The sequence below is a fragment of the Dipodomys ordii genome, unplaced genomic scaffold, assembly GCF_000151885.1.
Source record: "Dipodomys ordii isolate 6190 unplaced genomic scaffold, Dord_2.0 Scaffold100, whole genome shotgun sequence".
Classification (NCBI taxonomy): Eukaryota; Metazoa; Chordata; class Mammalia; order Rodentia; family Heteromyidae; genus Dipodomys; species Dipodomys ordii.
The window spans coordinates 5,088,879-5,102,844 of NW_012267316.1; the positions used below are offsets into that span (position 1 = coordinate 5,088,879).

Below are 13,966 nucleotides of genomic sequence, written 5' to 3' on the forward strand. Positions count from 1 at the left end.
CTGGGTCTCTATTAAGAAAATTTCGGCCTGTGCCAAGGAGACCTAGGGTTTCTCCTATTCCATCCTGTAATGTTTTCAGAGTGTCTGCTTTGACTCCGAGGTTCATCCTAATCTTTCTTTCTATAACTTGAAGTAGTTGGCTTCATTTTTTTTCTTTATTTCTAGTCAAAATAGATTTGGTGAGGTTTTGTTTTTTGTTTGTTTGTTACCAAGTAGTACAGGAAATCATAAAGATGAAAGTAAAAATGACTCTAAATTCTACTCCCATAAGAACCTCCATTCTTCCTGTTCTCCCATTACTACTAGAAGATGTTATGCACATGCAGTCAGCACTCATTACATGCAAAAGAATGTTGCCAGGACCCCACCCCTATGGTTAGCAATATCAACTGATGCTCAAGTCCTTTACCTGAAATGTCATGTCAGTTCATACATCCACATAAAGATTGTACTTTAAATCATAGTTTACTTATACCTAATACAATGTAACAGGTGTACTGTGCTGTTCAGGAAGAAAGATAGGACTGTTGCCTGTACTTATTCGATACAGACATAGTTTGTTAGGTTTTATTCATATATTTTCTCTCTGAGGCTAATTCGATCTTTGAGAGCAGAACTGTGTATGACTATGTTTCATTCTTACATGCTGCTCTATGATCTTCTCTTATTTGCTCTGTAATTTGCCACAGTTAAATCTATAATAATCCCTGCTAATAATTGTATGAAGGTCCTTAGATTATATTCCCACCATTGGTTTTACTGTATGATTTAACAGGAGATGACAGGAAAGCAATAATATTTTATTTAGAAAAGCACTTATCAAAAATAGTTCCTCGAGAGAGAGAAAAGTGGCAAAGGTGAAATAGTCCAGGTGAAAAATAATCTGTTCTTGTACTAAGCCACTGGCAGTAATAAGAGCAGTGATGGTTAACTTTTACTTCTTACTGTGTAGCAGGCATTAACTAATGTGTTACTTATATTAACTCATGCAACACTATAAAATTTTGGCAGTATTATTATTCCTTTTTTCCACTGGGATAAACTGAGGTGCTAAGTCAGAATGTATTCAAAGGTATTAAAAGGCTTGCAACTAGAAAGTTACAGAGCTGGGATTCCAACAGGGATTCTGGCTCTGGAACATAGGATATTAAACTCTACATGGAAATCAGGGTAGGAAAGTTGAGTAGGTACCTGGGAATTAACATGTAGGTATTGCTGAGAAGCATTCAGTCTGTTTCCAAAACATTTTCTGGTTTCTCCTTTAAAATGAGCCCATATTCCTCTTCCTCTAACTGTTTGGAGTTTCCAATTTTCTGCTTCCACTGTTCCCTAAGCAAGTGTCCTATCTCTTTGTGCTTTAAAGATGGTATTGTGAAATGTCCACAAAAATGTTGCTTTTATTCACTTAAGTGTAGTGACTTCTTTTTGTTAGGGACTGTTAGGTTAAAACATGAAGTGTCACTGAAGGTTTATATATTGAAGGCTTGATTGCCAACTGTTTGTGCTTGAGGAAGTGATTAGATCCTGAGGGTTCTCACCTAATAAGTGAATTAACACTTGACAGATTCATAATATGATGGCATTACCAGGAGGTGGTGACCATAGGAGGCAGGGCCTGCTTGGAGGAAATAGGCCAGTGGAACATGTCCTTAGGAGCTCTGTGTTGCCCTAGCCCCCTTTCCATATTCCCTCTCTCTGTTTGCTGTCCACTATGAATTCAACATGGAGAAAATATGCTCTAACATGCCCTCTCCACCACAGTGGACTCAAACTCTGAAACCATGAATTAAAATAAATCCTATACCACGTCCTGCAAAAAAAAATGCCACTTCAACACCAAGGGACCACTCCGTGGCAAAAGTAGATTCACTCCCCAGTAGTCAAACTTGCATTTCCACTGGAAAAAAAAGAAAACTACAGGAACATTTTTCTAATTCTGAAATATATGTATGGTGCATGCACTAACGATGTGTGCCTGTCCTCCATTAGCAAACTATAGTGTCATTGTTAACCACTGTTTCCTAGTTCAGGGACAGGGACTAAGCTATCTGGGGAAGATCTTCCTGACAAAGGAACCCAAAGGGTTCTAATGCTGGAAGTTCACAAATAGTTTTCCCCTACTTGAAAGGGCTGTTCCCTAGGTCTGTCTGATCTCATTTTTCCATCAGGCCTCCTCATCTCCTACCAATCTTCATTTGTTTCCTGAATCCTTCCCTTCTCTTGGCCTGCACATGCTATATGTTGGAACTTGAATTGAGGACATTTGTCCTCTCCACTTGCAGCCTTCAATCTCCCCTCTCGCCCCCCTCCCATGTCCCTTTATTATGGAACACTTGCTGGCTTTTTAGAGAGGGTCTCACATCTATATTCTCAGAGATCTCTGTTCTTTCCAACTTAATACTTACCAAGATTACATTTACTTTATTATTTACAGAATCAATTCCTTTTCTACTGCCTATAAGTGCCATGAACCATGAACCCAAGGACCTCAGATGGGGCCTGTCTACTACTGTTTCTTAAAAACTTAGGATGGTGTTTGGCATATAGTAGATACTCCCAACAAATACTAGACACATATTGATTGACAATAGGCACATTGAATTGGATTTTGAAAAATTGACAAAGCTTAGAGGTACCGAAAGGCAGAAAAGGGATTAATATAAGGTGAAACCTCACTGTTCTAAAAACCTTAGAAAAGACTGTATTAAAAATAATTTTGAAAAGATACTGTGGACAAGTCTAGACCTCTTGAGGAATCTCAGACCAATTTCTACTCTATTGTGAATGATTTAATATTGTTTGAACTGTAAAAGATAATCCAGAAACTGTGTATAGAACATGAGCCATCAGTCTTGTCTGAGACTAGAGTTCCTAAATGGAAGGTTCCAGAACAACAGCCAGGAAGGGTGATAAATCACAGAGGATGGGTAGCATCTGAAACATGAAGTAAGAGAAGGTGGGTTCTCACACTGGGGAACAGTATATTGCTTTGGTTTTCAAAGACAAAAGTTCATCCATGCTACATGCCTTCTTAGAAGCTGAATCCCTCTTTAGAGAACATGACTGAAAGCTTGCTGTGTGTGTGAACCAGCTGTGGTTCAGTTTTGTTAGAGTATTTTTTATTCAGGAAACTTGAATGCCTTTACCAGTAAAGTTGCTTATAATTCCACTCTGAAATAAGGGGTGTGTGTGTGTGTGTGTGTGTGTGTGTGTGTGAGTGTGTGTGTGTGTGTGTGTGTGTATACACACTGGTTCTTCTGACAAATACAAAGGCTATAACAATCTATATGTATACAGTGTACCAACAACCAACAACCCACTCAGCCCCCAAAATGAGCTCATGAAATGTCTAGGGAGCCACTAGTTTTAAGCAAGAGGTGTTCTGGGTCATCAGTTCCTAAAGTCTATAACCATAAAGCATCAATCATTGTACTTCATACGGGTCTATTTCCAGACTGCCCTCTTTTTCATTTGGACATCAGCTGTTAACAATCGTGAGAAGGCAAGTGTAGGTATCTCTTGCATAGCATATGACAGTAACAACCTATGTCTGTCCATAACTTACTGTGTGGCAGACTTTTCCTCATTTCTTTATGTACACTATTTTAATGCTCTCCATACTACCACGAGAGAGGCTCTATCTATCCCCACTTATACAGAAGGAAGCTGAGAAGATGAATAAAGAGGGATGAGATAACTCACACCCCCAGTAAGGACCCTGTTTCACACCTGACCCCCAACCTTATACATATAGCTACATCTCATGTTGTCTTTGGATCAGAGCAGGAAACCACTTCTTTTAGATATTTCTCCTTGTCTAGCCCAACCTGTAACCACCATCCAAATAAATATACTGAATCCTAATTCATTGTGAGGCCGTGACATGACGTAATCTTTCATGACATTAGGAAATTGACATCCAGTTCCATCTGTCTGCACTGTTGAAAACAGACAAAGCATTCATCCAACAGGGGGTTGGTCTTGGCCCAGAGAGAAGGGGCAAAGGGGTTATCACCTGTACTCTCCTAGCTCTTGCCTCAAGCTGTGGACTTTGTTCCTCACCCACCACCCCAAACTGAATTCTGGGTAAAGTTGGACTCAGAAAAATGTAGCAGCTGCTTCCTGCTAAGGTCATTCATTCCAGCAACACTGGAAGTAAAGTTTATTGAAATGCCTGATCAGGCCACCGTTGCCAGAAACCACGGGAGCTTCCCTAAAAGGGAAGCTGTTTCTGATCAATTATAAATACTGGACTTGAATATACCGTAAGATAGACAAAAATATCCTTCTGTTAAAAAGAAAGGATTTTTGTTTTGTGGGGCTGAGGCTAAAACATTGGGCTTTATACAACTGAGCAAACGTTCTACCACTGAACTATACCTTGAGCCCCAGGACAATAATTTTTAATGTAATATATTTTCTTCAAAAAATAAAATGTTACCAGGCATCCATGGCTCATGCCTGTAACTCAGGAGGCTGAGATCTGAGTATTAAGATTCTAATTCAGCCCCAGCAGAAATGTTCATGAGATTCTTATCTCCAATTAACTAAAAAAAATATTGGAAGTGGAGCTGTAGCTCAAGTGGTAGAGCAAAAGCAAAAGAGCTAAGGGACAGCACCCAGACCCTGAGTTTAACCCCCAGGACTGGCACCAAAGCAAAAAAACTTAAGCTCAAACAATACTTTAAGAAAGCATACTCTATTGTAAGCCCTAATATAGTGGGCCCAAGAGGAAAATCTCTGCATTGCCAGTGTTTATAGCATTTTCCTTTTTTAAACATCAGGAATTTAGGGAAATTACTGATATTCTTAGTAGTGTTCATTAAAAAGATTTTCCCATTTGGAACTCTTATCAATACAATACATAGCTATACACTACTTGCTGTATGACAGACATAGACATTGCAATGTATGTTTTCATTTAATCCTTGAAATAGCTCAATTTTAAGCAGGTCCTACCATCCTTTTCTGCAGATTCAGAAAAGGTTGGTGGATTACTCACCCATGTGGCTTGTGGTGACATGCTGATTGGTGACAGGATTGCTTCTATCTGCCAAGACCCTTAGTCTCAGAGGGAGGATATAGAGAGTTTACAAGTGATGACTTAGGACTCTATCTGAACATCCCAGTAGGCTGGACTGTGGGATTATAACCATCGTTTGTCAAGGAAGACACTACTGGCAACTTTCAATATCTCAGGCCTTTTATGCGATTTAGAGAAGTTACTGGAAATTCTAGTCTAAGAAACAATTCTGTTGTGAGTTTTAGGACTTCACATAAAAGTCTCCAGCTTTTCATTATTAAATATATGTGAATGTATACCACATTTTCTTGAACCATTCATCTACTGAGGGGCATCTGGGTTGGTTCCATATCTTAGCTATAGTAAATAATGCTGTAATAAACATAGTTGTGCTGGTAGCTTTAGTGTGGTCTTGTTTGTGATCATTTGGGTAAATGCCCAAAAGTGGGATTGCTGGGTCATAGGGGAGCTCTATGTGGAGTCTTTTAAGGAACCTCAATACTACTTACACAATGGAATTCTATGCCTCCATCAGAAAGAATGGCATTACCCCATTTGTTAGGAAATGGAAAGACTTGGAAAAAATTATATGAAGTGAAGTAAGCCAGGCCCAAAGAAACATAGGTCCTATGGTTTCCCTTATTTGCAATAACTAGTATATTTCTGAGACAAGCAGATATGGTCAGATAAGTTGATGTTAGGTGAAATGAATCCCAAGATAAGGACCCAAATGGTTTTTCTTTCTTGCTATTGTTTCTAACATATTTATAAAATTATTTCTTTGTTGCTTTGTATGTCTCGCCCCCCATGGTATAACCCCTGTTTTCACTGTATTTGATGTTGGTATAATTTGTGGAGGGGAAGGGAAAAAACAAATTGTTTAAATAGGGATACAGGTGGACCCATTGCAACAATGAGATGTACAAATCGTTATGTTGGAAAATGAACTTTACAACTTTGGTGTGGGGTGGGGAGGGGCGGGAAGGGGGTGAGGGAAATGGGGAGTGGAGATGGGAAGGGATGGGAAGGAGAAACAAAGGAGGAGGCAACAATGCTTGATAAGAAATGTACTCATTACCTTGCTCATGTAATTGTAACCCCTTTGTATGGTATATGTGAATGTTCAAAGAATAGGTTAACGAGATTTACTATAAAAAATAAAGAATTATAAATTCTTCCCAGTCTTAACAACACAATAGAAAGTTTAGAAGGCATATGGTATTTAAGTCTTATTTGTATTTGTGGGCTTTCTGCTTCTGTAACAAAACATTCAAGATAAACCAATTTAAACAAGGGGAAGGTTTATTTTGGTGCAGTTTCAGAGGTTACAGTAGGTAATCAGTAGACCTTATTGATTGGACATATGGCAAAGCATACATGATAGTGAGGAGGGAATGTCAAGCAACCTACTTACCTCACCGCCGATGAGAAGTAAACAGAAATAAAGAGACTAGGATCCCAGTATTCTCTTGAATGACATACCATCAGTTACCTAACTTTCTACCACGATGCATCACTTCCTAAAGGATCCATCTCCCTCTGTCCTCCAACAATGTCATGGGCTAAAGATCAAGCCTTCAACACTGAGCCTTCAAGGGGATATTCAAGATCCAAACTGTAACAAACTTCAAAGCAGCCTGTGTAGGGATTTCAGTGTAATGTGCATAGATTCTGGGACTTTGAGCAGCCTAAGAGCTTTTCTTAATGGTGGTTTTCTTTGCTTTTTCCTTTGCAGATGATCATTCTCGAGTGAGGCTTCAGACAATAGAAGGAGACACCAACTCAGACTACATCAATGGAAATTATATCGATGTATGTATTTTGAAGCTGTCAATATACCTAACTTTCTGACTAATGCTACATTTATGTGTCAACTATACAATTAGAATACATGTCCGTTTCAATCCAAAACATTAGTATTGCACAACATCCCACCATCCGAGAGGCTTGCTTAATGATGATATAGCTGTCTCTTTTTTCTTCACTCAGCCTATTTGTGGATGAATTTCTCTACAACCTTTCTTTGCTGTACTATGCTTACATGGACTATGAACATGTTATTTCTTTTTTTGTCAACAACTTGTAATTATTTGGCACCTTTAAAAATCTGCTTGCATATTAATGGGACAAAACTCTCTTAATTCCTAATGTGGTGATTTGCAATCTCTTGTCATCATTGCACTTTTAAGTTGCCTTCAAAGTAGTAGGCAGCTGTTTGCCAGGACTTTCAACGCAAGCAAGACATGTCATTAAATATGCAGGCTGTTTAATTATTGAAGTTGCTTCTTTGTTCATTCTGCATCATGTCAACTTAATGTTTTACATGAGAAGAAATTCTTTAGGAGACAGCAGGCTTTTAGTTGAAAGAATGAATGAAATCAAAAGGAGACTGAAAAATCAAGGGAAAACTGTGGCTCCCTCCATGGCCCTTGTCTATATTAAACAGATTTCAGCATCTTCATAATTCCCAAGACATATTATGAGCTTGGTCTATACACCAGGCTTTAAGTCCATCAGCACCTCCCAGAACATGTCTTACTCATATACAATTCAAGCATCCCTAACCCCAAAATCCAAAATGCTCCAAGATCAGAGCTTTTGGTATCACAGAACTGATATGATATCACAGTAGTATAACATTCCACATCTAACCTTGAATGACAAATTGCAGTCAAATCCTAAGCATACCACACACAGTTTATTTAATGTCGACTCTTCCAATCCCTTCAGCTGTGATACACCAACTTCATTTCATGCACAAAAGGATTTAAAATACTGTATGTAATTTCCTTTAGCCTATGTGCATACAAAATGTAAATGAATATCATGGTTAGAATTGGGTCCCATTCCCAAGTTATCATGTCATTGCATAGGTGTTATTCTACAGTCTGGTCCCAAGAATTTCAGATAATGTATAGTCAAGCTTTTATGTATTGTTTTCTTGGTTACATTTTCACAGATGCTACAAAAGCAACTGGCATCATAGTCTCTAGGAAAAGTTATCTACACGTAATCATAAAATGTTACTGTTAGTGCTAATTGGGAAACCTTGACATTTATGTAGATTTGTGGGTTGAGTTTAGAGATGATGATTGAATAGTTTATATCCCAATTCATCAACAACAAAATCCTGTACCATTTTGATGACGGCCAAAATCATAAAAATCTCCATTTCAGAGTTTTTTCAGAAGTGCATTGCACAGTTCCTTCCTTCATGCATGAGAAGGGTGTACACAGACGTGTCTCAGACACTATCACCACAGCCTCACTCTGTCAAACCTGCACTACAAGTCTCCTTCAACTCCCTTGTGTCCAGGTGGACTGTGGCACACCTTCCTCTGGGAGGTGCCATTGGAGACTCCCCATTCTTATTCCATCTTGGGAGCCTGAGTGCTTAAGCACATAGACAGTGTTCTGTTCATCTTTGTATTGCAAACACCTGGCAGATGCCCAAAATAGTGGAGAGTTTAGTGTTTGATTAATTGCCAGCTAAAGGAATGAATGAGATCAAAGGGGATATCAAAGAGGAGTCCATTAGAGCTAAGCCTTCCATAATAGTGGGTAGAAAATCAGAGGCGAGAATACATTCCAACTCTAGGATGATGTGGGCAAATCTCTAAAATAATGGATATACCAGATGGATGGCTCCTAGTGTTGTTTTAACCGACAGAGGAAACAATACCCAAACCTCCTTTATCTACTTAGCCAAAAAGATCTTACTGAGTAACTATTATATTTCAAGTACAGTCTGGATACCAAGTTCATAACTGTGAATAGATTCTCATTAAAAGCAAAACTCCCCAAAATGCAGAAACTCTTAACCTGATAGATTAGCTGTTCTAATTGGGAGCAATAGACAATAAATAAAACAAGTAATTCTACATGGTAGGTCAGAAGGTATAATGACGAATACTAAAGCCATAGGAATGTGAAGTTTTGAGGTGATCAACAACTTTGAATACAGTAACTGAAGTCCACTGCTTCTATTAGGAAGATGACATTGAAGCAAAGATAAGTAGGGCCATGTATCCATCAGGGAGAAGCAGCTTGATGAAAGGCCTTGCTACAGAGCTGGCCTGGTGGACTTAAAGGCAAGTGTTGGTGCCTGTTATGGGAAGAGAAGGGAGTACAGTGACATGAACCTATACCTTTCAGTGTGTGAAATGGAAGTCACTGGATTTGAGCAAAGGTCTGGATGCTCAGAGGAGAATGAACTGGGTGGACAGGAGCAGAAACAAGCAGAACTGCTGGATGGCCATGGAAGTAACCTGAGCAAAAGGGTGGTCAGTTGGCCCAGCTGAAAAAGGGTGGGGGGAGGGATATGTGGTGGAATTCCACAGCTACTTTGAGGGCTGAGTTGATGGGATTTGCTGTTGTGAGAGGAACAGAGGGATCAAGGATTCCTTGAGGAGATGGGATTGCCATTTTTTAATAGACTGTGGGCATGTTTGGATATTACTTAAGAAGGAAATGAGAAGTTCAGTTTTATATATAGTGAGCTATAAATATTTATTAGCTGCCAAGCAGAGGTTTTGGGAAGGTACTTGACACACATCAGGATTCAAGGAAAAGGACTAGATTGGAAATAAGAATATAGAATTCATAAGATTGCAGGTGGTATTGAAGGCCATGGGACTGAATCAGATGACCAAGAAAGTGAGTGCAGACTAAAAAAAAAAGCCAAAAGATTGAGCATTCCAAAAGCAAGGGGAAGAATCAGACAAGAAAAAAGGAGCACAGAGACTCATTTCCTGGAACCAAGTAAACAAAATATTTTATCAGCATTGGTGGTTTTTATGCAGTTGGCAGGTCACTAGATGAGGACTGAAAAATAACCCTGGTGTTTAGTTACACAGGCCATTCATCAACTGGGTATGACTTCTGTTTTATCAAGGGCATCTCCCCTATCTCCTTGATTCCTTATTAAAGAAGCACTTATTAAGCACTGGAAGGACATGTAGAGCCAATAAGTCCAAGTTATTGCCCTGGTAGAAGTTACCAGCCAAGTGGGAAATGAGTGACTAGGTAAAGAAATCTATTAAATATTAGCCACAATATATTTATATATGCATGTATATATTATATATGTATATATTCATATATATACACACACATATATTGTGACTAACACACACACACACACACACACACACACACACACACACGGCCAGTTGTATAAAAGAATAGATTTGCTAGTCAGGCTCCAGTGGCTCATGCCTGGTATCCTAGCTACTCAGGAAGCTGAGATCTGAGGATCACAGTATGAAACCAGCTGGGTCAGGAAATCCCATGACACTCTTATCTCCAATTAAATACCAAAATAGCCAGAAATAAAGCCTCAAGTGCTAGAGACGAACCTTGAGGAATAAAGCCCCGGGACAGTACCTAGCCCCTAAGATCAAGTCCCAGGATTGGCAAAAAAAAAAAACGAAAAAAAAAACACACATTTGCCTTTGTTGACTTTTAAGAGTAAAAATAATTTTTGTGATATTTATTTACTTATTTTATTAATAAGTTTTTTATTGTGAAAATATCATACAGAGGGGTTACAGTTACATGAGCAAGGTAATGAGTACATTTCTTATCAAGCATTGTTTTCTCCTCCTTTGTTTCCCCTTACCATCCCTGCCCTCCCACCTCCCCCCAGCAGCCCCCCCACAAAGTTGTAAAGTTTGTTTTTTGACATAACATCTTGTACATTTCATTGTTGGAATGGGTCCACCTGTATCCCCATTTAAACAATTTGTTTTTTCCCTCCCCAAATTATACCAATATCAAATACAGTGAAAACAGGGGTTTTGTTGCTTTGTATGTCCCTCCCCCATGGTATAGCCCTTGTTTTCACAGTAAGAGTAGAAATAATTAATGTAACAAATTAACGTTGCCTAAGAGATTTGTATTTTTTCTCCAAGTTTCTTTTTTCCTGTTTCCTGCTTTCCAACTAGCTGTGGGTACAATATTTGAGGTAAACTCAGGAGATAGAAATGAAAAGTATTAAGGCCCATCATGATACAAGGTGCTACTGGTGTAATTTTCTCAGCGTTGGCTTTATCTTTCCCAGATACTTACCCTACAATGTCTTTGCTGCCTGCTTTCTTCCATTCCAATTTTCTTCTTTCTCATTTCCAGTAGGAGCATGATGAAAGGAAAAAGATCTTGCAGAATTTGTGCTTCTTTAAATTCCTGGTCCTAGCAATGGCACGATGTCATGGTATTAGCAGTGCTTAAGAATGGTTCTGAGTATTACTATTGATGTAGCTGTCCATGCTGATACAACAGGATACGTTCAGCCCTTGGCACCTTGCCAATAACATCCCAAATACAAATGAAATTCTATTACACATTCTCAAGCAGTTTGTACCTTAATAAGAGTTGTGGTCATGTTATTTCAGAGGATCCATAAGTTGTTAGTGTTTATTACTCATCCATCATCACCTAGCCAGTGTATAATTAAGTACTCAAGCCACCCATGCAACATCGAAGAGGTTACATTTGATATACCTCTGCTGATTAAGAAAAATTCAGTGGTCCTGGGTCTCCAATTTAACTTTTATGTCATGCTGGTGTTTGTAAGCAGGGTCATTTTCAGACACTTACCATGTGACTTCTATGCTACTTATTGATTTTAAGTTTATAAGATATTTTTTCTCATTTATTTTTAGGGCTATCATCGACCCAATCATTATATTGCCACCCAAGGTAAGTTTACTTTTGTGTTGATGTCTTTCTTTGATTGCTCACTTGCCATTCTCTATTACTTCTTTCCTGTTCCTCTCTTGAAGATATCACATATTCAATGTATTGTAGTTCTGTCATCAATATGTATGCCTTATTCTCCCATCAGAAGTTGGGGGAGTATAGTCATTTATTTAGAACTTTATGTTAGGATCATTAGAAGAAATGTGTTCAATTCTTTATTGAATTCTACCTTAGGAATCAGTCCTACATATGTTTATATTTTTTATTGTAAAGATACTGTACAGAAGCATTATAGTTACATGAGTAAAGTAATGAGTACATTTCCTCTTGAGCATTGTTACCCCCTCCCTTGTTTTTCCCCAGCCATCCCTTCCCTCCCTACCTACCCAACTTCTCCCTCCCCCCAAGTTGTAGAATACATTTTTAACATAGTGTTTTGTACATCTCATTGTTACAATGGGTCAACCTATATCCTTGTTTCAGCATTTTGTTATTTCCCTTCCCCTCCCCAAATTAGAAAAAATGTATATAGAAGATACAGGGTACCAGAATCAAATACAGTAAAAACAGGGGTATACTGTGGGGGAAGAACACATGAAAGAAGCAAAAGAAATCACATAATACATTAAAAAAATAACTTTGTGATATCTACTCTGCACTGTGCTAGTTGGAGCAGGAAGGCGAAGCTGAACCCAGTGGTGGTGTGTAGAGGGAAGATGTGAAATGACCTGGTTTACTTGGGTAGGTTTAACCCTAGGTAACTTCTGTAAGAGGTACCAGAAGAGTGGTGGGAAATTATGGGATAGAAAAAGGTGGCTTTCTGATGAGATGGTTAAAAAACAGCTTTGTGGCTGAGGTCGGATTGGGAGAAGGGCTTGTAAATGAACAGACATCAAGAGCAAACATCTGTAAACAGGAAATTAGTACTGCCAGGTGGAAATAGTGAGTAAGTCCTTTTGATTATAGGAAACCAAAGGAAAGGTAGACAAAATGTCAAGGAAGCTCATGATAATAGTTTTGATAGTGATATTCTCTTCCTACCATGAGGCTAGTTAGTCATCTATGAGGTCTGAGGATCATAAGATATGTTAGTGAGTCATGAAATAAGCTAAAAACATGGTAAGAAGCAGAGAAGACCCAAGTAAGATTGAATAGCATGCATTTTTGCCACGTTATTATTTCAGCATTGTTTCCAGTGATTTCTTTTGTGTTCATAAGCTTTTCAGTACTATAACAAGACACCTGACATAATCATCTAGAAAGAGGACAAGCTCATGTTGGCTCACAGGTTCAGGGGTTTCAGTCCTTGACCAGTCAGCATATTGCTTTGAGCCTGTGGTAGCAGAGTACATCATGGCAGGTACACCATGTGGTAAAGGAAGCTGCTGATCTCTTGGCAGGGAAGCAAAAAAGACAGAGATGGGTCTGGGACCTGAATATCCCTTTCAAGAGTACTTCCCTGATGACCTAAGTGTTAGATTTTAATTCGTTTACAGAGAAGTAACTACTATCCGGTCTTCAGGCAGAAAGAGAAATTCATTCTCAATAGCCAGCCCCCAGCACAGGTTGGAGACAAGTGGAGAAGGGGAAGGCAGAACTGGGGAAGGTGTGGCTGGGTAGGGAGAAGGCTTGGCCAGGCTGCATGCGGATGTGACCTCAGAGCCTGGGAACTGCTCATGGTCTGAGGGAGGCGAGACCCAGGCGGCCCAGGATGTGACCTCAGAGAAAGGGAAGGTAACTGCTTCCAGGTGTGCAGTCACACCTAGGTAACGCAGGTGCTGCGCTGAAACTTCCGGCATGGTAAATGGAAGTGGGGGATGGGTTACCTACATGCAAACAGGCAAAGGGCCTGGTACAGGGACCTTCCCCAAGCAGACTGGCACTAAGAAAATTCCTAATGCCCCACCTTCTAAAGATTGCACTGTACTCAATACTGGCTAGCCGAGAATTAAAACTTTATACCACATAGGCTTTGAGGGGACATTCAGGATCCAAACCATAGCAGTATAACATTTCAGAACAAACAAGCAAGGAAGTCAGTGGGCCTTTCCTTTCTATGGACTCCACATCCACAGATTCAGCCACCCAGCAGTTAACAATGTTTGAAAAAAATGTATCTGTATTAAGTATGCACAGAGTTTTCCCTCTGTCATTCCCTAAACAATACATTATAAATCTAGTATATGTTGGAGTCAAGCAGAAAAGGTCAGATAAGGTGATGTTAAGGAAATGAACCCTAAGATA

At 39.2% G+C, this 13,966-nt stretch overlaps 1 protein-coding gene across 1 annotated transcript in view; it reads left to right on the forward strand.

Moving 5' to 3' along the window:
* The window catches only part of Ptprm (protein tyrosine phosphatase, receptor type, M), an 819,406-nt gene that overhangs the window by 709,642 nt on the left and 95,798 nt on the right, over positions 1 to 13,966 (forward strand). The window contains exons 19-20 of the mRNA XM_013027176.1: positions 6,759 to 6,835; positions 11,686 to 11,722. Coding sequence (XP_012882630.1) covers positions 6,759 to 6,835; positions 11,686 to 11,722 — 114 coding nt within the window. The remainder of the gene's footprint in view (positions 1 to 6,758; positions 6,836 to 11,685; positions 11,723 to 13,966) is intronic.